The sequence below is a fragment of the Festucalex cinctus genome, chromosome 16, assembly GCF_051991245.1.
Source record: "Festucalex cinctus isolate MCC-2025b chromosome 16, RoL_Fcin_1.0, whole genome shotgun sequence".
Lineage (NCBI taxonomy): Eukaryota > Metazoa > Chordata > Actinopteri > Syngnathiformes > Syngnathidae > Festucalex > Festucalex cinctus.
In genome coordinates this window covers 7,911,256-7,935,224 of record NC_135426.1, presented here as the reverse complement: position 1 = coordinate 7,935,224, position 23,969 = coordinate 7,911,256, and the positions used below count along the sequence as shown (strand labels likewise).

At 41.2% G+C, this 23,969-nt stretch overlaps 1 protein-coding gene across 21 annotated transcripts in view; it reads right to left on the bottom strand.

The window, feature by feature from the left end:
• cacna1c (calcium channel, voltage-dependent, L type, alpha 1C subunit) overlaps nt 1-23,437 on the bottom strand; it is a 137,260-nt gene extending 113,823 nt beyond the window's left edge. For all 21 annotated transcript variants that reach the window (XM_077499830.1, XM_077499832.1, XM_077499834.1 and 18 more), the window contains exon 1: nt 22,511-23,437. In XM_077499830.1, coding sequence (XP_077355956.1) covers nt 22,511-22,568 — 58 coding nt within the window. In that variant the 5' untranslated portion in view covers nt 22,569-23,437. The remainder of the gene's footprint in view (nt 1-22,510) is intronic.
• Nucleotides 23,438-23,969: the final 532 nt, after the last annotated feature.

Here is a 23,969-nt window from a genome sequence, read left to right as displayed (position 1 = left end):
TAAATAAATAAATAAATAATGACGTAAATAAATAAATAAATACAATTTGTAATTATCCATCGAAACAATTAGTCAATCTTTTTTTAATGGCAATGAAATATTTTTAACATTATTTAAAGCCATGAACATATTCATATAGAAAAAGCCTTAAAGGCAACACAACTAGTGTACTAGTGTACAGTACAGCTATTTTTCTTATTAAATTTACTAAGTTCAATGATGACTGTATGGTTGGTTCATTATGGCTCAGTAGATGCGTAACTCACCCCCAGAAAACAAGTTTATTTATTTATTTATTTTTGTATTTTATTTATTTATTTATTTATTTATTTATTTATTTTACGATCTCTACTACGCGGAAATTTACCTATCGCGGGATGGCGTGGAACGTACACTTGAACTTGGTCTCATTTTTTATTAATATCACAAAGACTTGGGGTGTGAATTTGACCTGACATGAATTGTTTAAAAAGGGCCTTGTACTGGTTAGAATCAAACAATAAATGTAGAATTCTCACTTGGAAAATGATTGAACCATTTAGAGGCCCGCTAATTATTACGTTTGACCCTCAAAAATAAATCCTAGCTCCTCATGTGTTCTGTAACAATAGATCAAGGGTTCCTGCCCTGACAAAAACATGTAGTCCAGCTATAAAGCCTGATAATGTAAATCTGAACCAGCTACCGCGCTGACTAGGATCATGGAGCGGTTTGTATCTCAGAAATGATTCCATCAAAGGGACAAACTGGAGCATATCTAAAAATAAATAAATAAATACATAAAAAAAAAAAAAAAAAAAGATGACAACCAATCGAAGACAGAAAAAGCATGTGGAAAAAAAGATGAGATGAAGAGCAAGCAGAAGAGCGATGAAGAGAAGGAAGGAAGGAAAAAGAAGGAGTCCAAGTTTAGCTCTCCCCTGAGGACTCCTCTCAGGTTCCTCTGCTCTTTTCATCATCCTCCTCATCTCCATCCATCACAAAATAATTAACTTGCTATAAGTGAAATTAATTCCACTAATTGGTTTAAAAGGTATTTTTGGACAATGATGGCAGGAGAGGGAGGAGAAAAAAAAAAAGCAAAGATGTGACCTCGCCTGGCATGAAGTGAACTGAGTGGATTTCTGGGTGAGTTTGGTATGAGAGAGAATCTGAACCTCACGTGACCTCACAAATGCTCGCACATTCCTTCTTTGCACTTACATTTCCCCTTTGGGCTGATTTTAATACAACATATGCTAGCACTTCCTCTCACACGCGGACACTAATTACACAGAAAAGGGGGGCGAGAAGAAAATACGAGTGAGCGCGTCTAGACGAGCCAGGGAGGGGAGGCTGTGAAAAGGTCCTGGGGGTGAATTATTCATCTGCAGCCAAGACACCCAAGGGCGATCAACCACCGTGGAAGAGCGAACGAGAGACAGAGAGAGGGTTGTTCCACCTGTGTCTACATTAAGGACACCATCTCCAAGCGCAACCTGCTACAAACACACACTATGACAGCTCGTGTTGCCATGGAAACCACAACCTCAAGTAATGGTGGCTGAGTCACTTTAAAGTGTACCTGTGGTTGTCAGCTAGCTAGCTAGCTGTCTGTCTGTCTGTCTGTCTGTCTGTCTGTCTGTCTGTCTGTCTGTCTGTCTGTCTGTCTGTCTGTCTGTCTGTCTGTCTATCTATCTATCTATCTATCTTTCTATCTATAGATGGATACATGACAACAGACGGCGCAACAATTGGCCGTGTGTTGTCATGTCAACCGAAAGAGAGAGAGAGAGAGAGAGAGAGAGAGAGAGAGAGAGAGAGAGAGAGAGAGAGAGAGAGAGAGAGAGAGTAGAGACTTTAGAACTATAATATACTGTACTTGTAAAAAACGCAAAGAGTAATAAAATAATTACTATAAATAGAATATGAAGCATTTGCAATTGCGTTGTGGGTCATGTTTTAACAATTCAATTAATTGTGCTGCACCTTCTGGCGTGACCACCAGGGGCAGTACAATACTATACAGCACTCTAGACAAACAAAGAAGAGCCACTTTATTCATAGTGACTTAAAAAGCTTCAATAATATTACTCGTTTTTTCGCAGAGGAGTTTATGTTCAAATACCCGTTGCTTGAAGAGTGATAACACGGCAGTATTTGATGCTAGTCATTAGCATGTCATTCTAGCATTAAGCTAGCTGGCAAAGTTGCTTGTTTGGTTGTTTTAAAAATACATGTAATTTTGTTTGTTTTGTATCTAATTTGACAATAAACTTCTACTGGAAGTGGTATTAAACAACGTGAAGAATTGTTCACTATCTGCAAGGGGTGGAAAACAAACTGATTTGAATCGGAAAATTGGTTTATACATATATGGATACTGTATATACAGAGCTGGGAATTAATAATTCGTTAATCGGCATTTCCAACTTTGTAGATGCCCACCTTGTGGCAAGTGCACAATTGGCGAATTCATTGCCAATTACCAGTCTCTTTTGTATTCTACTTGAATACAGAGGGTGTGTATTTACAATAAATCCTACCTGGCATACACCAGCATGTTTTTTCATGCTTACAAACAGCACAATCCTTCCATTAGCTTTTATTAAATTAATAACCGCCATCATCCTCTTTTGCCACTAATACGCTATAATCGGATGTCTCAACTCGGCGGCCTCTCAAAGCTCACACTCAGCATTAGCAGGCCCGCCCGGTGACGGCTGAATTATTTAACACACACTTTCCTCACCGCCCAAAGTTTGGTACAGATGAGCATCGCACACGGGGCGAGAAATCAATGCAGGATGGAGGGGAGCAAAACTGTTGGCGCGCCGTCTAAAAGGTTTAATTAAAGTAAATCTAAGTGATTGATTCATGTGCTTACCTTGAGGCTCGAAACCACTTAGCTAGGCTACATGCTCAGGAAAATTGCTTTAAACTGCACGGACAACGACTTGATTCATTGTGAACTCGTAGAAGTTTTTCATGGTTGTCCAAAGTTTGTCTGAACGCTTGTTGCGAGGCAAAATTTGCTCAGGTGCTCACTAGTGGAGAAAGGACAAGGAAAGTAAGGTGAAATTTAAAGCACTGAAAACTTACTAAATCTAGTAAACCTGAATATGAACTGTTCTTTTTTAAATGTTCTTTTGAAATTAATATAATTAATATGATGATTAATAATCACAGCTTTTCTCAAATTTTGCCCTATTTTACCATGACAGCGTCTTACTAAATGTGCTTTAATCCCCTCATTTAACTTCAAACAGCTTTACAAGGATCGTTTTCACGAGCCTTGGACGCAAACAGCATAAAAGCATTGTGACGTCTCCTGACATTCTTTGTGCGCGTTCCACTTTGCTTTGGCACGCCGCTTGACTTCCTGCTGAAATTAACCAGGCGGTCCCAAAAATAACACCTAGTGAGAGAGGCTGGGTAGAGGGAGGCGGGAGAAGATGCAAAGCACGAAAGGATGCGAGAGAAAAGAAAAAAAAGAAAAAGGGACATAGCGTATTGGAGATATACGGGTGGCGAGATGACAAGGTGAGAGGAAAATAAAGATGTGCAACAGCATCTAAGGCTACCTTTTATGTGTGAATTGAGTTTGCTTTTAATACAGTCAGCCTGCTGATGTATCTCCAGATACACAGCCAAGAGGGACACATTTCCTAAGCGCCTAAGAATGTTGTAGAAGTCATCATTTGAAAATGGAAGCACACAAATGTAACAAAAACTATAAAATGAAAACAATGTTACCGTAATTGTCCTCTCTGCCCTTTTTGACTTCATGTGGTGCACATTGATATTTATCTTGTTTCCTACATTGTAAAAATCATTGTTGTTTATTATTGTAACAAATAATCAGCATGTTGTTCATACATGAATAAACATCTTAACTATTAGTAATATAATTATTTTGAGCAAAGGTTTTATTACAGCAGGGCGTATCAAACTGTAAGTCATTCATATGAATCAGTACCAAAGAAGTAGCTCTCAGGAAGGTTGATGACTCAATGTTGTCCATTCAAACTACAACCCTAATAACAAACATAATGCTAAATTAGTTATTTACAGTTTATAAATACTGTTTAACTTTAATAAGACCTAATTATATGGAAAACCATGTCATTTCTCCCAGACAATCAGCAAGGTAAGGCAATATAGTAACGAGACTACACCAACTACAAATACTACTATGGCTACTGCTACTTTAATAACAACAGGCTAACAATAGGCTAATAATCCATAAGGCACTGTAGTGTACACTCAAATCAGACACAGCACCCTTCTTCCCGTTATACAGGGCTTGCCGACTTCTCGCCGATCCCCTCATCATTCCTGTTAATCAGCGCTATGTGGCACCACTCTACATTCATTACTCTTTGATTAAGCCATCCATTAGTAGGGAACCCTGATTGTCACCAAACAACAACATTGTGTGTTTGCCTGCGCGTCAAGTTGTACATCACGGGCGCGACATGTATTCGTCCCCCCCCCCCCCCCCCCCCCCCCCCCCGCATGTGTGTGAGTGTGTGTGTGCATTGAATACATTATGAATCTAGAGTGGATGTAATTTGCGGTGGGCTAATAGAGGGTGGTCATGCGGGAAGACCTGGTCGTGCATTACAAATCACAGCAGCTGGCCCGCGCTTTCCTCAAGGTGACTTTCAGACAGTTCACCTGATAAAGGTGGGATCTTTAGTTTACATTCTTTGAGGGACGGACACTTCATTTGGTACACACAAGGGGACGCCAATTGTGTTTGTGTACACAGCCACCAACCATTTTGAAATCAAGAGACACTTCTTCGGGTACTGATTAACGCAGAGGGCTACCAGGGCTACCATTTCAGACATAAAAAGTATTCAATTAATAATGAAAGACACTTATCATTATCATGAAAAATGTTATCTTTTTAAATATCAATAGGAAAGAAGGCGGATAGATAGATAGATAGATAGATAGATAGATAGATAGATAGATAGATAGATAGATAGATAGATAGATAGATAGATAGATAGATAGATAGATAGACAGACAGACAGACAGACAGACAGACAGAGACAGATAGATAGATAGATAGATAGATAGATAGATAGATAGATAGATAGATAGATAGATAGATAGATAGATAGATAGATAGATAGATAGATAGATAGATAGATAGATAGATAGATAGATAGATAGATAGATAGATAGATAGATAGATAGATAGATAGATGGATGGATGGATGGACGGACAGACGGACAGACAAAGACAGACAGATAGATAGATAGACAGACAGACATACATTAACATTATCTTGGTAATAACCTTGCTGTTTTATCCAATGTGTAAAGTCAAGGGTCTAAACGACCCAGTTCAAGCTGATCGACTTATTAAATATATTTCACAGCAGTTTGTGAGCTGCTGTTTGCTCTGGGCGGCCCTTACCTGAGCGCACGCCTGCTTTAATTTGATGATCTGGCTATAAATAAACCTTATCTCATGTCCCTCTTTGCACTGGACATATGTGCGATAAGACGCTTTTTCAATTACACGTCTGCAGGCAGATAAGCTTCAGACAGGGCGAAGACCACCACACGGGGACCCTTGTCAGTGTTTCTTTGCAATGCTTTTGAAAGGAGTTTAAACTAAAACGCTTGGTTATTGGACAAGCGAGGCTGTTAAGCTTGGTTGCTATGGAGACCACCAGCAGCATCTGGCTCTGAGGTCACAGCGGGAGACTCTTACTTGATATTCATTATTGCTGTGTGGACGGCTGTGAAATTAGTTGGGACTCTCCCCCCCAAAAAAGGAAAACTATCTTCAATTAGCGAGTGAAAACGTGCCGATCATAGTGGCTGGTTGGAAGAAGGAGCCTTGCCCACCGACCTTGTCTCCCTAATGGTAAACAAGTTGGACGGAGTGCAGCTGGCGGCGCCGCAAGCTATAATCCCTCTCGCGGCAAGAACAAAGTCGCAGCCACGTGTGGTGCTGATCAATACTGGAAATTGTGAGCGCTAACCAAGATGACAGCCCAATATGAGGTTTGATTTCAAATGAAGCCAGACACCAGCTAATGATGAAGCACACAGAAAATGGAGGGGGGAGAACGGGCTAGGAATCATAGCGTGGGTCAAGGGTGGGCGGTGCCCCTCCTGATACAGCAGGTGCCAATCTTGTACTTGAAATATAATGTAAGATAGCCCTTAATTGGATATCAAGTACAGAGAGTGGATGTTTAATTGCTTTGTAAACTCATAGCACTTCATTAAACTATGCACCAATGAATTCAACCTGCTGCTAAGCCTGTACATGTATATCATTTATATTTAATATAAGAAAAGAAGATTCATTCAGATTAATGGCACTCCCAGTTGAAGTTTACTGTGAAATTAACAAGATTTATGTCATTCATGCATATTGAAAACAAACACATAACTTTGACTTCAACAACTACACTTAACCCTTAATGCTAACAAACAATGCAAAATGGCATAGATAGTAAGGATGTAACGATAAACGCAACATTGCAATATTAAAACTGCCACAATATCGTTCTCGTCATTTCACAATATTAAAAACAGCACATCTGTTAATAAAAAAAAAAAAAAAAGTCAGGTTGATTTCAATTTGTGCGTTTCTAGCACCCTCTGGTGGCTAGTACTTTAGTGCAGTTTAATTTTGACAAGGCATGTTTTGGCCCTTCAATGTTTCAAATCCATGCTAATGGTCAGATGAAGGAGAACGTAAAAAATGCTTGTGAAACGAGTCAGTATCTGGAGGAAATCAATGTGTACATGTATTAGCAAGTAAGTGCCTCAACAATGTTAAGTGTTATAAAAGATTGTAGGTTGTTTATATGCATTGCTATTATGTACAAAAGTACAATAAATTGTGGGGTTTTTTTAGTGTGTTCTCGTTTTTTTACAATAATATGACCTCTTTTTATATTGCCAACCTCCCCACAATATCGTGATAATTATCGTATCGTAACCTTCACATTGTGATAATTATCATATTGTGACCTTCATATCGTGATAATGTCGTATTGTATTGTTACATCCCTAATAGACTGCTGAATAGCGTGAGTGTTGCAGCATTATAACCCTTTAAGAAACTGATACTTCAACAAAAACGATGCAGAAAAACACACAGGCAAAAAATATAACAAAACTCACAGGCATATATTCTTTATCCTCTTTGAAGGATGTTCAAAATTTGTTGGTTTTTTTTAATGGCCTGGGACAGATTAACAGCATTTCCATTCAATTCAATAGGGGGAGATTATTGATTATACTCACGACCCCACTGTATTTAATTTGATTTATTGACCTATGATTTTGCCCCATGAAATTTGCCTAGCAACAAGAGGCTGTTAAAAAAAAAAAAGACTTGCTTGTTCTTGTAGTTGTAAGTTGCAGTTGAAGAGCTGTGACTACAAGCACACTTTATTACCCTCATCAACATCATCATCATCGCGAGGAGGTGAGGGTGTAAAGACCGTAGAAGGCGAGGTGGTGTTGTAAAGAGAAGAAGAGAAGAGCAAGAGCTGATTTATCATTTCCAGGCCCTGACCTGTCCTTCCTGACAGCGGCGGGCTGCCTTGACTCAGCCCTGCAAATTACCGCCCTACCTCATAGGCTCAGCGTGACCTCGTCATATAGATATACACGATCGCCCGGGCCATAAAAGCGGCACAAGCTTTTTATTTCCTCCCTGCCTGCGGCGTTTAACACACACCGCTGTTCGCGTCACATTTAAATGGGACAGCCGCGTCCTTATCGAGTCTGTCTATTCTTGAGAGCCCGAATGTGTGATGGGCCCATTTCACACATTGTGACACCGTCACAAGTCTCCTTTTCTCTGCCGCCTCGCTTGCTCTTTTCATGCAACCGTGTGGCCTTCATCTTCGCCGTGTACCAAATGAAATGCCCGCACAGGTGACATATACATGAATTATATGTACATGTGAGAGAATACGTCATATGCAGTTTATTTTCAGTTCGTTCAATGAGTGTCTCAAATCATTTTTCATTGAAATGAATGGAAATGCTGTCAATCTCTTCCAGATGTCACTATCCTGTATGCTTTCGCGCTATAAATGTTAGCCCATTGATTGAGTTTTCCATTCTAGTTAGCATTAAGCTAGCAGGGGCATTATTTAGTCAACGCTGTGTGATTCTTTTAAATAAACGAGTACTACTCATTGTTTTATGTTTAGTTTGACAGTAAACCTTAACTGGTAGTGACATTAAACACCCAGAAGCCTCTTTTTTTTTTTTTTTTTTAAATTGTTCACTTTGTGCCAAACCCTTAAGTCAGGTCACTCGTCTCATGTCAGTGTATGTCACGAAACCTGCCAACATTTCCCAGCTGCGTTCAACGCCAACCCGCAGCCCGCGTGTTTGTGCGTGTGCGTTTCAGGGCGCTCGTGTGACACATGCGGTTAAAGGAAGCCTTGGTGATTAACTCTGATGGCCGCCAGATGCCTGACAGTCTGACACACACGAACAACAGAGACAGTGCAAAAATGGTCCAAGTGCATATACGCGACACATATGTGTCTTTGCCCCCAAGCTATCGTAGCGCAAATCTGTATGCGTGCTTGCAGTGTTCTTGGAAGCTTCCTATCAGGCAGCAATCAGATTGCAGCAAAGAACCTGCTCAGACCCAAGAAGGTGCTGCCAAAAACAAAAAATCAGCTATCAGGCTAACAGTAGGAATGCACCTCAATCATATTTAGTTTCCATTAGTCCAAACTGGGAGCCATCTATGAGACTTTAAGTGCTAGACCTTGTCCAATTGGTCCAAGAAATATAAACAACCAAGACAAATATGTGAAAAGTCAACAAGACATCACCAAATTGATATCACATCCCACAGGGAAGACGCTTACCCAAATGAGGCATTTGGAAAAATTATTAAGTGATTTCCTCTCTCTCACTTTTTTCTTTTCTTTTTTTTTTTGCCTGATGAAGCATTCAGCAGCGTTCCTCGACATCTGCGCTCCAATCAGCCCTGATGTGACGCGATTTGACTTCCTGTGTCGTTAACGCTTGTTCAGCCATTAGCCGAAATTAGCGCTGGTGCAAGTTAAAAAACACATTAAGCATAATTTTTGCAGGAAAGTTACAAAGCTGCTCAGTGATGATACAGCAACAAAAAAACGGCACAACTGTCCAAGTATGAAGACATTTCAGTCTTTTTTGTTTGTTTGTTTGTTTTTTACACACCACAGTGAGAGATGGATCAGTCCGGAGACCGCTGCTACGTGCAAAGAGAAATGTATCGGCAAATTCATCAGTGCCTTCTTAGGCGGGCTGAAATTGGTACATAAAAAGAAATTGAACTTTTTATAGGTTATGTGAAGGAGGAGGAAAAGGAATGAGACAACAGTGGGTTTCTAACATGCGCCACCAAGCCAATGACATTGAATCAGTCAGCATTTAAGTGGCCGCAGAACAGCAACAGTCAGGTTGACAGCGACCACAATGAATTTCACAGAAGTCACTGAAATATCCATCCATCCATCCATCCTGACTGCTTATTCCTCACAAGGGTCGCGGGGGGTGCTGGCGCCTATCTCAGCTGGCTCTGGGCAGTAGGCGGGGGACACCCTGGACTGGTTGCCAGCCAATCGCAGTCACTGAAATATATTTTCAATATTAGGAAAATGCAGGCCTTTTTTGCCCCTGTACTAGCTAATGAACAGAAAAGCTGATACCACACATCTTCTTTGCGATATCAGACCAAGTAAGTAGAGGCAGGGGTGTGAACACTCAGGTTAGAGTTTATCAGTGTAGAAACAATTCATTGTGGTCTCATCACAAAAACATGGCATTTGAACAAGGGTGTGCAGACTTTTTATATCCCCTGTAGACCAACAGTTAGGTCGGCAACTATCAAACATTCCGTGATTAATTGATGTCCACCTAACAATGGTCAAAAATGCCACAAGTGGCCGACAAAGCACTTTTTCTATGAGACAAGGCAATGGCCTGACTAAATGAAACTCCTCCTGCAACTTCAACATAGTTCCTTGGCTCAGCGATTGTAACCAAATCTACAATGCGTACATTTTCTCCTGGGAATTGTTTACAATACTGACAATGCTGATCGTGAGGTATCGATATTTCGGATTCTGTCATGCCATCCCTTTTGCTGTTCATGTACTCGGATAGTGTACTGCTAATTATGATTTTTCTGTGATGTGATTAAGTATCAATACGGTAGCTAGCGAGATGGGTTAGGCAGACACACATCTTTCCATTTGCTCCCTCTCTTTGTTCAGCCCCCTCCACTGCTTCCTCTCGTCGGAACAAGGTGTTTATTTAATTGTGGCGTAACCACGGTAACGTCGCCCGCCACACTGAGGTAACGTCATTAATCATCAACTTTATCACACTGCAGCGAGAAGACACAAACCAAGAAGGAAAAGTCCTCTCGCATCTCTTCCTATTTCCTCTCTCTCTCTCTCTCTCTCTCTCTCTCTCTCTCTCTCTCTCTCTCTCTCTCTCTCTCTCTCTCTCTCTCTCTCTCTCTCTCTCGCTCTCTTTTTCGGTTGACATGACAACAGACGGCCAATTGTTGCGCCGTCGCCGCTACTGATGACATCACCGCAGGCGCCAGGCCAGTACGACCCCAATCGGGAAAAATATCAAACTAACATGTCCTCCTCTGTGTCATATATTGTTGTGGAATAGCACACACTCTCAGGGAGAAGAGAAGAGAAGAGAAGAGAAGAGAGAGAAGAGAAGAGAAGAGAAGAGAAGAGAAGAGAAGAGAAGAGAAGAGAAGAGAAGAGAAGAGAAGAGAAGAGAAGAGAAGAGAAGAGAAGAGAAGAGAAGAGAAGAGAAGAGAGAAGAGAGATGTGGACAGGAGAGAAAGGCCACGCCCACACTGTCCTCTCTAAAACTCATTTCCATACTGGGTGACTTTGGTATAACACTCACACACACAATCAATTTTATTGCAAGGAGAACATTTTGTATTCCACAAGTGTCCAGGAAGGACATTAGTGGTATTTGCCGCCACTGTGAATTGTTAAAACATCCCTTTAGATATACCCCTGTGCAAACACGCACACACGCTGCAAAAGGAGTCCGGTAACAAGCCTGTTTTAGCCATTATGACTCCAGAGTGTGAAAGTGAGTCTGGTCGTTTGGGAAGTGGACTGCTATGCACATACACGCACACACGTATGTACACTTTTCTGCTGGGAAATGGTCTGTGCACACGTCAAGACTGGCCTAGATAGATGGGCTGGCATGGGACACACACACGCACACGCAAAGTTGTCTTTTTACACACTCAAGGACACCGTGGTGGCCTACATGTTGGGGGAGGGTTCATCGCCTCGCCTGTAGTAGGAGATAAAACAAAGAAAAGAGGAAACACACTCAAGGAAATGAAGCAATTTGGCCGTCCTTTCGTTTAACCTTAGCATTTCTCCCGCCTCCTCTCCATCCCAGCAGCCCCGGTCGCCACGGCAACGGGCATATCGGGACAGGATGCCATAAAAGTGCTGTCGCAGCAGAGCGGTCCAGCAAGCCAGAAGCCAACAGGCAGAAGTCGGCCGGTGAAAATTGCGCACAGCTCGTTAAACCGGACGGTGCATGGTCAAAAAGAGAGCGGCCCAGCGGAGGAGCCTTAATGGCTTTTTGTCGCCATGACGACCATTCCGCGCGATAGCCAAAGCGGCCCCTAATCGCGTTAATGATAAGTCAGACCGCTCAGAGACATTTTGCTCGAGCGGTTGCCGTGCAGTTTAGGGTCCAAACGTACAACTTGAGCAATTCCTTCAACTTTTTAAAATTATTTTATTAAATATGCTGATAATTTACATTATTAAATGTTAAATGTATCTTTTAATCTGTATAGCATTTCAGTTTTGGAACAAGTGCCTTGAGACAGAACTTCAAATCATCTTTCCCCACTGAAACGATTGGAAATTATTTTGTTCCAAACTCATGCACCAAACATACATAAATGACAAAAAATAAAATCATTTTGCCTAATTTTTTTGCTATACTTCACTAGACCTTGTGCTTCTCCTGTAGGGTGTACCACGAAGGGACAGTGTTTAGCAGAAATAGAGAGTTTCACATGCAACCGACTTAGTAAGCTGCATTACTTTTTTTCGCAGATGCACCTGTGAGTATTGTTATGCCTGTCTATATGTGTTGCACCGCATTTGTTATTTTTATTTATTTATTTATTGTGCGTTGTTTGTTTTGTTAGCATTAAGCTAAGGGAACTTTAGTAGGCTATGTTGCTGTTTGAAATACACCATGTGATTCCTTGTTTATGTTTACTTGGACTGCAAACTTCACCTAGCAGCGGCTTTGTTAATTATTTGTACATATTTATTAGATGTAATTTCAATTGAAATACAAACATAAGACTATTAATAAAGAAGACACAGCCATTAATAAACCAAATGCTTGTGCACTCAATACAATTGGTAGTCTTTGTAAACAGACAAAAACAAGGTTTTTATGATAATTTAGTGTGAAATATTAATAGCCCAAGTATGTGTCTTTTCTACATCTAAAGTGCTTTTTTTTTTTTTTAAAGAGCCTAAAAGGTTGCAGCTTCCTCAAACCTCTTCCTGTGGATGAGGAAAGTGACAGCGAAAGTTTTTGTGCTGCGGGCCCAACAGCAGCCTTTTGTTCACCACAATTCTTTTGCCCCGAGACGCCATCCAGCAAAAGCGGCAGCAGCAGACACGCGGCGGCAAGAAGATGCCCGCAAATTGAGCATCCAAATGCAGCCGAGGGCAAGAAAACACCACACACACACACACACACACAATCAAACACTCCAGGTTTAATCTGCCTTGCCTTGGAACTGTCCCCCAGCAGGGTGTCACTCACTGGATAGTGGATACTGTGTGCATGTGTGGAGACCCACTGAAGCTTTCCATTGATGACAAGCCCAGGAGGCCTCAATGTCAAAAAGGCCACTTCTACAGTACATAAGATGGCTTGCAGTTTTTTCAGTTCGGCCAAAACTTCCAAGTCAACTACATGAATTGCCAGGCATACATTTTGTTACTACATTGGAATTAGAAGGGCTGAAAATGCTGCGCTTCTTAAGCGTTACAAAGTGCACTGTTTTGAAAATGCCACTTATTGCTCATGTTATACATGCATTTACATATTAAGCTACATTTTAATCCAATGTGGCAACCTGGGAAGATTTCACATGCCACTACAGGGGCTAACAAACAAAATTGAATTGCAGTAGTTTAATCTTTGTCTTTAATGTATAGGATAACATGTGACCATGCCAAACAAATTACAAATGAGGGATGGTTGAGTACTGATACCTTTGGACCGATACCATGTCTTATTTCAAGGTATTGGTACTTACGACATTGGCCGATACCATATCATAGCCATTTTATAATCAGGAACTAGAAATTAGAAGAATAGAAAATTGCCATTCATTTCATGCTATTTTAATGGAAAATGCTACATTGGGATATATAGTTTTTCCTTTAAAATTATCTGTCATTGATTTTTAGGAAACTTTATGCATCAACTGTACCAGTGGTGCCCTGCAATTGGCTGCCAACCAGTTCAGGGTGTACCCCGCCTACTGCCCGAAGCCGGCTGGGATAGGCCCCAGCACCCCCGTTACCCTTGTGAGGAATAAGCGGTTAAGAGGATGGATGGATGGATGGATGGATGGATGGATGGATGTACTAGTGGTATTGGTATTTGGTATCACTATCAGTGACTTCTCAAGAGTACTCATACTGATATTGCTCTGAAAAAAAAGTGGTTTTGAACAAAATCAGTACAAATAAGTAAAATTGAAACACAATGTACAATAAAATAATATCCTGCAAATCTCAAAAATTTTATTGAATTTAAAAAGAATATTACAGATGACTGTAAGAAAAAAATAAATAAATAAATATTGTCTAATGTGCCCCCCAAATATACAATATACATGTTATACAATAACTTTATTGTCCTTACAGTGAAATGCTAAGCGCTTGCAGAGAAGCAGTAAAATTCAGTACAATATTCGGTGTGGTGAAACTAAGTTATGAGTACTATAAAAATGATGTGTATTTTGACGCTGATATCAACTTTTTAAATGATTATCATGCTTTAGACAATTTAAACGGTAGAAAAACAGACAACAAGTTGTGAAAAGGGAATAGCATTTGGACAAGAACAATGTTTGCTAAACATAATAAAAGGTACATTTTTGGATATGGTGTTATCATTTGCCATAACCTTCATTGTGAATTTAAAGAATATATGTCTGTGGGCCAGCCAACTCTTTTTTTTAAACAGATGGTCGATGAATACAAAAGACACAGCAGTGACATCGCCAACTACAGGCGTGGCGTGCAAATTACAACATCAAGTATCTTGTAATCTAACCTCATTTTTCTGAACAACGCTTTTCACAAACACAAATGTAAGTTTTGCCCTGACATTATCGTGAGAACGTTCCCCGCTGAGTGCTTGCTCGCAAAGCCTTTTCCTTCCCATCCATCTTCACAAATACCCATTAGCCTAATAAAAAATACATTCTAATGAGATGAAGCGTCTCAGGTAGCTCTGTGATGCCACGTGCATTGAAAGGCACAATTTATATTTTACAGTCAAAACCACACCAAACTCCCAGAAGACAAACGAGCCTCCAAAGTAATCCAACATGTGTCGATTTGTGGTGGATCGATTACGATCTGCGCCTCAGTCCTTGTCCCCATATGGCGGACAAAGCTTTTAATGACGCCTCAAACCCCGCAAGGTCATTTCCACCCCGCCGGCTGAACAACATGGAGAGGGGAGTGGGCGCAAAAGCGTGTCGCCGCTTGCTCACCTGCTGCCGCGGCATCTGCTCCAATTTCCCGCTATCGCGACACCCAGATGTGCGGACCAGCGGTGCCCACCATCGCATATCATCTGATTTTCACAAAGCCGCCCTCCATGCGTATCAGTCCTGATTGGATGACTCAAACTCACTCATTTCCATCACAGTCTCAATCAGATTGAAAAGAAGCGTGCAGTTATGGTTTATTCTAGCTAGTAGCCACACATTATGCACCACTAGGGGACAGTTTAATATATACATTGACATTTTGGCATCTCTTATTATTTTGTCATGCATACAATAGTATGCTCAGCCGACTTGGGCTTGTAAGACACCAAACAATCAAAATGACCAATACATATGAATGTAATCAAAGAAGATGGTCTAAACTACTCAGTAAGGTGCAGCATTAACTCATTCACTCGCAGACTTTTTCACTGAAGCAACTCCCATCGCTCCCGGCTGGTTTACTGGATTCTGACTGATTTTGCAAGGCCTACAGATTATTGTGTTCTTTTGATATAAAAACAAGGAACCTACCAAAAGAAAGATTAGAGTCTTTTCTTTCATCAGGAAGAAAAAGTATATTTCTATCTGTTTCCGTTTTGCAGCAATTAGCATTAAAATTTAGCTAAGTTCCTTTATTCACAAATCTGTTTAAAACAGTGGGAAAAAGAGCATTTTAATCTCTTATACTCTGCTGCCCCTTCCTAGCCGTTTTTTGTAATAATTACCATTGTTTAAAATTCTCTTCAGTTCAGAGGCTGCAACAAAGCCTTCTGTATACTCTAGCATAAAAAAGGAAAAGAAAAAAAACATATAAGTACGTCTTTGGGAGTATGGTCATATTGAAAATAAAACGTATTTATACGTTTTTGGGAGTAAATGAGATAATAGTCATAGGAGGATAACATGAGTGTTTAGTGTTTTGCTGTACCATTTGTGTTAACACCGATGCTAGATTTGTTAGTCCATCTTTGGGCATGGGTGAGCTAACTCGGTCCTCGAGGGCCGGAGTCCTGCAGCTTTTGGATGTTTCCCTTCCCCAACACAGCTGATGATCAGCTCATCAGCAAGCTCTGCATAAACCTGATAACAGTCCTGTTGATTGGAATCATCTTATGCTGGAAGAAGGAAACCTCAAAAACCTGCAGGATTCCGACCCTTTATGGCATTTAGCATTGTGTGTTAGCATTAAGTTAACAGGCACTCCAAATGAAAAGATTTTTTTGTTATGTTTAGTGTGACAGTAAACTTCACCTGCAAGTGTCAATAAACAGCTTTGCTTTCGCATGCAAGTCAAAGCAAAAAATAAAAAAATAAAATTATATCTGTAGTCCCTTTACTTTGTTTATTTTTGCTTTATTATAAATACCTGCTGTGCAAATCACTTTTGTTTTTATATGCAAATTACCCTTATTTAAAGGCAGTGTTTATTTGTTTTTGTGTCAAAAATTTCCATTAAAACTATTATTTAGTGTTTTGGGCACTACAACTCCCTGACCCTCAATGCGATGGTAAATAGCTATTGCTACCTCACTTTTTGTGCACCAAAGCAGTGTGACGGATCCTTTTCACAGAAGTGGGGGGGAAAAAAAGACAAACAGCAGTCTCACCAAACGATAAACCCGCAGTGAACCGCGGCAGATTAGAGATGGAAACGCAAAACACACCCCAAAAAAAAAAAAAAAAAAAAGACGAAAGAAGACGGGTGGAAAACAAAGCAAACGGTCCACGGAGAGGGCTCGTGCTAAAGACACTTTTGTGAGATGAGAGAGGAAGGGTGCGGAAAGGCCACAGATGAGATGGAGGCAAAGAAGTGAGGGGGAAAAGCACGGCTGGCCATGAATAATATAGACGGCTGCCTTCCCTCATCCCTCATCCCTAAGCCACACGTGGAACTTGGAGAAACAAACGCACGCAAACCAGTCGCACTCACGCTCGCTTAGTGCTGAAATGTGGCGGCAGGGGGGGGGGGGGCATTTTCGGAGCACGCACTGCAGCAATTCTGGAGGATAACATACCTTATGACATGTTAAGCATACTGAAATATTGAACACATTTCCATGAGCAAAGCTATGGGCATTCAATAAGACTATGTAGAAACAAGACTTTGTATTTAAGCTGAAAATTGTGATAGATAATTGCAAAATATAGCATTTTGGCAAAGTGTGGCATTTTCTGAAAGGGAACACTTAAAATGACTTAAATCACTTTATTAAGGCAGACTTTTACTTTTTTTGTCAACAATTAACCTCAAGAAAAGAAAGTAGACCTTATCACTTCATTGTGAGACAAAGGAAGATGACCAATCCTACTATTATTATCCATCCATCCATCCATCCATTTTCTTAACCATTTGTTCCTCACAAGGGTCGCGGGGGTGCTGGGGCCTATCCCTGCTGGCTTCGGGCAGTAGGCAGGGCACACCCTGAACTGGTTGCCAGCCAATTGCAGGGCACATAGAGACGAACCCCCATCCACGCACACAAGCACACCGAGGGACAATTCGGCGCACCCAATTAACCTGTCATGCATGTCTTTGGAATGTGGGAGGAGACTGGAGTACCCGAAGATGACCCACGCAGGCATGGGGAGAACATGCAAACTGCACCCAGGAAGGCCAGAGCCTGGACTCGAACCGAAGTCCTCAGTACTGGGAGGCGGACATGCTAACCAGTCATCACCGTGCCGCCCAATGTAATAATAATAATAATAATAATAATAATAATAATAATAATAATTATTATTATTATTATTATTATTATTATTATTATTATTATTATTATTATTATTATTATTATTATTATTATCCATCCATCCATCCATCCATCCATCCATCTTCTTGACCGCTTATTCCTCACAAGGGTCGCAGGGGTGCTGGAGCCTATCTCAGCAGTATGTGGCGTACACCCTGGACTGGTTGCCAGCCAATCGCAGGGTATTATTATTATTATTATTATTATTATTATTATTATTATTATTATTATTATTATTATTATTATTATTATTATTAGGGATGAGCGAGTATCAGGACGAAACCAGCCTTATTTTAAGGTATTCGGTAGTCGTGGTGGCTGCCGATACCTTCCACCGAAGCTTACGGCAAAAAAATAAAAAATAAAAGTCCTCCTCGGCAGTAGTTGGCACTATACTGCGGCAGGTGGACACTTCGGTGAATCATCATCCGCATCACAAAGAAAGGTATTTTGTATCAATATGATATTCGGTGAACACATTACAATATCATTAGACGTGTACCTAATAAAGTGTACATTTTCAGTAAACACTTGGTTAGTTTGTATGTCCATGTGTTCCGGCTGTCTGCATGAAGGTTCACTCCAGGTGACCAAGCTTGCACACTCAAAAAAGAAAAAAAACAAAAAGAAAAATCAGTGTACGAGATAGCAAGTCATTATTTCCTTTGACGGCAGATCAATACAGGAGGTGAGCATGCATGTGTTTGTGTGTAAAATACACATAGCCACGAGGCACACAGCAAGGACACACAAATCAAACGCACGCACATACAAAGAGGTCATAATAGCACAACACGACGAATAAAGACGGGAGCCCCCGATAGCGCCAAAGAGCAGAGGACAGCCTTGGGATGGATTTCCGATACCACGCCGGCGGCTTAAGCGAGTCACAGTCACGGATAATCCTCCTCTTTTTTTTTTCCTCCCCTACTCCGCCTCCCCATCTATCCTTTTTTTTTTTTTTTTTTTTTTTCCTTCCTTCTTCTATCCTTTAAGGTTCTGGCTCCCTCTGTCCTTTTGTTGCTTGCCCTCCGCCGAAGCGTCACCTTGGCCCACGCGAGTGCTCGTCGTACATTAAGAGCAGCTGTTGTTGAGTCACATCCTTAAGTTGGAACTGTGACGGCCCTCCGAGGTACTACAAACGTCTTTAACGCTGATTGGCCTTTAATCACTCATTTCATCCAACACTACAAGCTGCTTGAATCTCGAGATCTGACTTTTCTGTCTAATGGTTCGCTCCTACATACACACACGCACGCGCACACACACGCCATACAAAACAACAAAACAATGGCCACTCAATTAGATTGATGATCCCATATCCCCAAATTATACGGAGAATTATATATAAATAAATAAATAAATAAATATATATATATATATATATATATATATATATATATATATATATATATATATATATATATATATATATATATATATATATATATATATGTTAGAGCTGCACAATATATCAGAAAATATCGATATCGCGATATTGACCCATGCAATATGCATATCGCAAAGACATGCAATAAGTTAAGAAGTTTTATATGACATTTTATGCTTTTTTATCTCAATTTGACCAGTCAGACATTAAGTAAAATGTGCACTGCCCTCCAGTAGTTAAACATTATCGAGATGTCATTACAATTAATTAACCGAGAATACATTGAGTTTGATTATTTTGACGCATGAAAAAATGTAATTCTTTTATTAGATCATAAAAATGTAATTTCTTTAGGTACATGTTAAATATCGCAATAATAACGATATCGCTAGCAACTATATGTGAGAGAGAGAGAGAGAGAGAGAGAGAGAGAGAGAGAGAGAGAGAGAGAGAGAGAGAGAGAGAGAGAGAGAGAGAGAGAGAGAGAGAGAGAGAAGAAGAAGAAGACCCACGCAGGCATGGGGAGAGCATGCAAACTCCACCCAGGAAGGCCAAAGCCTGGACTCGATCTTGCATCCTCATCATTGGGAGGCGGACGTGCTAACCATTCAGTCACCATGCCGCCCGTACCATAAGATGATTTCCGTTCATTTTATATGGGAAAAATGTTCATTTTACGGAACTATGCGTAAAGTCTGTTGAAATATTACTGTGTAGTCATTCTTTGCAGAGGATAAAGAATATATGTCGGTGAGTATTGTTGCATGCTCAGTCTGCATGTGTTTTGCCACCATTTGTGTTCAAATATCCGTTGCTTTTATGACTGCAATACAAATGCTATTCAATAGCCCATCAATGGCTTTAACCCATTAAGTGTTAGTATTTAGCTAGCAGACTTGAAAGCAAACTTATAAAGTTGTTTCAAATACACAAAGTCTATTGAATTCACATATGCTTCAGGTTGTATGTCAACAGTGTGGTTGACGTGCGAAACGAGTGAAGCGCGAACATAAATCTTTGCAATGAAATGAAAAGGAGGTCCAGGCAGTGACACCGCAGCACTGGTGCCACGGAACTGTCAATAGAGCAATAATAATGAATGAACTGTCCGTGGTGCTGAAAACACCACGACAACAGACTCCAAATTTCTCAGCTGCTGGTCCTGAAAGGTGACAACAGTTGGAAGGGAGCCCGTGAATAGTCCATCTATTGACTTGTACATTAGAATTGATGGGATGGCCCAGGGGGAGGGGGGGGGGGGGTTAGATCGCAGGGCCTCATTTGATCAAATAGGACTTGCACAAGCTTTCTGCCTACCGAGGCCATGTTGGTGGGGTCAAACTAAAATGTGTAGTTGTGGAATGGCGTCTAATCTCTGTCAATCGCTGCGATCCCAATTTCCTGTGAATTATGTCCACCTGGGAGGATTACGCGGGGATTATAGTATTTGTACATTGCGGTGGCACGCCTACGCAAATCTCAACATTTTTGTCACTGGCGTTGCAAACAGAAGGGTATTATCTACTGTTTGGTGGAATGGGCATTCATTTCCAAAAGCAACAAGTACATGCAGAGGCAGCCTTTGGGGAAAAAAATTGTATTGTACTTCAAAAATAATTGGATGGGTCTATAGACTAATTTCTCAGTCAAATAGGCCAGTCAATATTTGGCTTCAAGCAAAGTAAAATGCTATAAGATATATTGCAATGTTGTCTGTACTGTATTTATTGTTATAGGCTGTCATTATGTTTATAGTTTATAGTATATTCACAACAATCAAAACAACAAAACAGTTTTAATTAAATATGTCAAAATGAATTACAGCAAAACAGATCTACTTTCCTGCACTAAATATTTAATGTTAATGTTTGACCTCGAGGAACATACTTTTTTATTTTTTTTTATTTTTATTTTTTTTACTGTTCTAGAATAAAGTGCATTTGCACCTCCATTACATTAGGGGGCAGTGGCGCTCTCATTATTGGCAGAGTGTGCGCAGGGAGCATTCGCTCGGTGGTGTAGGGGTTTTGTTTGCACTGAGCATGCGCGCTTTGCACACAGCAAAAAAAATAAATCTGCACAAATTATTTTATATATTTTTGTTTGGCAGGTTAAAGTTGTTTTTTTTTCAATATTGTGCTCCTGAGTTAATGTTGGTGATCAGTTTGAATGCATTATTATTTATTGATTTTATGTAATTTTATTTTTCCGTATCATATGGTTTGACATGATCAGTCAAAAAATGTTTATAGTTTAAGGATTTAATTTTAATTTTGAATTTCAGTTACAGTTCATATCGCTATTCTTTGTTGTAAGTTGGTCCATATTTCTTTCTTTTTTTATTCTCTTATACGTTAATATGGATTCAGTGTTATGCAGAGGTGTGCTTTGATAACCATTTTCCTCATTCCATGCAACACATTTATTGCACAGGTGTACTTTTAGGCCACCCACAATAAAAAGCCACTCTAAAATGTGCAATTTTACTTTACTACATCTGTGCGATGGAATGGAATTTTTCAGAAAAGGAGAGATGCTAACTAACACAGAATTATGAACAATATCTGAGAGAAACACGTTTTTTGTGCTCATAGAAAACTTTTGCTTATGAAAAATGGTTCAAAATCTAAAAGTGTCGCCTTTCCACTCGGTGTGATTACTAACTGTCTGATGCAATTACACTTTTCCTAACAGTGAAGTTTATAAAAGCGGCTGCAAGTATTTCACCATTTCACCAACAGTTAAAAAGGTTAGCGCTGTCTTATTCAAGAAATCAACTTTTGAGTCAACTCAAGGCCCGGAAAAGTCATCCAGGGTCACGATTGAGACTGCATGATGACACGTTTGCCTCGCATACGCTATACGTGCTGCCTGTTATAGGAGAAACAAACAGAATGGATCATGTATGACGAGCTGCTGAGTGTGTCTCACTGCGACACAGATGCAAAGGCGCTCACAATCGCCACCGCTCTCCTCATCCCCTGTTGCTATGGAACCTGTCGCCATGCAAGGCAGGGAGGTAGACTCGGCTGATGGACGTGAACGCCAGGAGGATGACGACGACGATGCATGGGGCGTGTGAACAAGAAGAAGAAGAAGAAGAAGAAGAAGAAGATGATGATAACGGTCACGTTAATCACCCGTCGGAGGATGGAAGCGGGCAGTGCGGAGCCTGCCTCGGCTGTGGGCTTTTGCTCACCGCAACGTGGGTGGAAGGAGGCGCCGCGTTCATACTGCGCAATGCAAACAGACCCTTTCCTCGCCACGCAACATCACACCGGCCTCACTGGCACACCAAAAACACAAAAACGCCTCAAAGGGCAGCGAGAAAGTCTGAAACACTTGTGGCTGTCCAAATGTCACCCCCCACTCCCACATGCACTTCTGCAACAGCCTGTTGACTGACCTGCATGCCCATCCATGACGCCACATGTGTGCAAAAAGGCCTCGTCCCGAAGTTCCCAGGTGGATCTTCCAGCTCATCGTATCCCCCCTCCCTCCCTTCCTGGCCCACATCAACACTCACAAGACAGTTGGACTGAAAAATAAATCACATACCTTGATGGTTCTCAAGGGTGTCCTCCGGGATGTACATGTTTTTGCTTTCATTTACCATAAATGTAGTCCAGCGTTCTCCCTATATGTGAATGGTTTGAAGGGGGAGGGGGGGAATGGCCCCCCTCCAAAAAAAAATAAAAAAAAGAGAGAAAGAAATGAAATGAATAAAAAGGGGGAAAGGTGGGGAGGAGGGGGGTTGATGAGTCTGACAGCTTGTGGATATTCCCGTTGCTCGCTCAGCGGGGAGGGGTGTCTTCGGATGGAGTGAATATTACCTAATCCCCATGATGGAGGTGAAAGCGAGAAAAAAGAGGGATCTGTCGGCGGAACCGGTCGGCAAAACGCACCGGTGCATCCCTCGGTACATCCGGGCCCTAGGCGACGAACATAAAAGCAGCACCGCGTTCAATCCTCTCTCTCCTCTCCTATGCTTTTCTTTCCTCTTATTTTGCTTTTCTTTTCTTTTCTTTTCTTTTTTTCCCCTCTCTCTTCAAGGCTTTAAAAGAGCTCGCGAAGCACGGGCGCTGTCAGTGGAAGTGCGCAAAAGACGCATCGCTGCTTGGCATCCTCGCTGCTGCTGCTGGAGGAGGAGGAGGAGGAGGATGAGGTGGAGGAGGAAGATTGGAAAATGACAAGAGTGCAAATATTCCATCGCGGGGTTAAATCTCCCAATGGGTTAAATCCACGCAGAGAGCCTCCTAGGAATCCACAACGCTCGCAAAGCTGGCTGTCCTGTCCTTTCTTGTCCTGTCCTCATCCGCGCTCCTCTCGTTTCACGATCCAATCCATGGTGGTCTCCTCTCTGTCGCTCGCTCCTTCTATGCGTGTGTGCGTGTGGGTGGATGTTGGTGTGTGTGTGCGTGTGTATGTCTAAGTGAACCGGAGTTTGGGCTCTCTCGTCTGCCTCTGCTGCCCCTGCAGCTCTGCAGTCAAACACACTGAGAAAGAGAGCGAGGGCGAGCAAGAGAGAGGGAGGGAGAGAGAGAAGCCCCAACCCCCTCCTCCTCCTCCTCCCAGTGCATGCACACACTGACTGCTTCCAGATGTGTGTGCGTGTATAAAAAAAAATAAAATGAAAAAAAGTGGCTGGGCAAAAGGGGATTGTTTCAGATTTGCGTGGCAGGGATTTGTCACAAAGACAAAAAAAAAAAGGTATGTCTCAGTAGTTGTGTAGAAATCCCAATTAGCAGAAGAAGGATATGAACAAAGGTCAAAGTTCAGACATGTGGTTGGTGCCTTTTCTCTCTTCTGAGCGTGTTTATGACGTGGCACGCTAATACACGATCGAGGAAGCAATTTTCCCATGGCGGATTGAGGTAGAAACCAGTGGTCAGTGATACTGCAAGATTTGTGATTGATCCATAGCAAGAAAATAGAATTGTAATAAATCCGAGTACCGATCTCATGAGACTGAAATCAATCAATAGGCTATTCAACACCAAACAGTGATCTTGATATC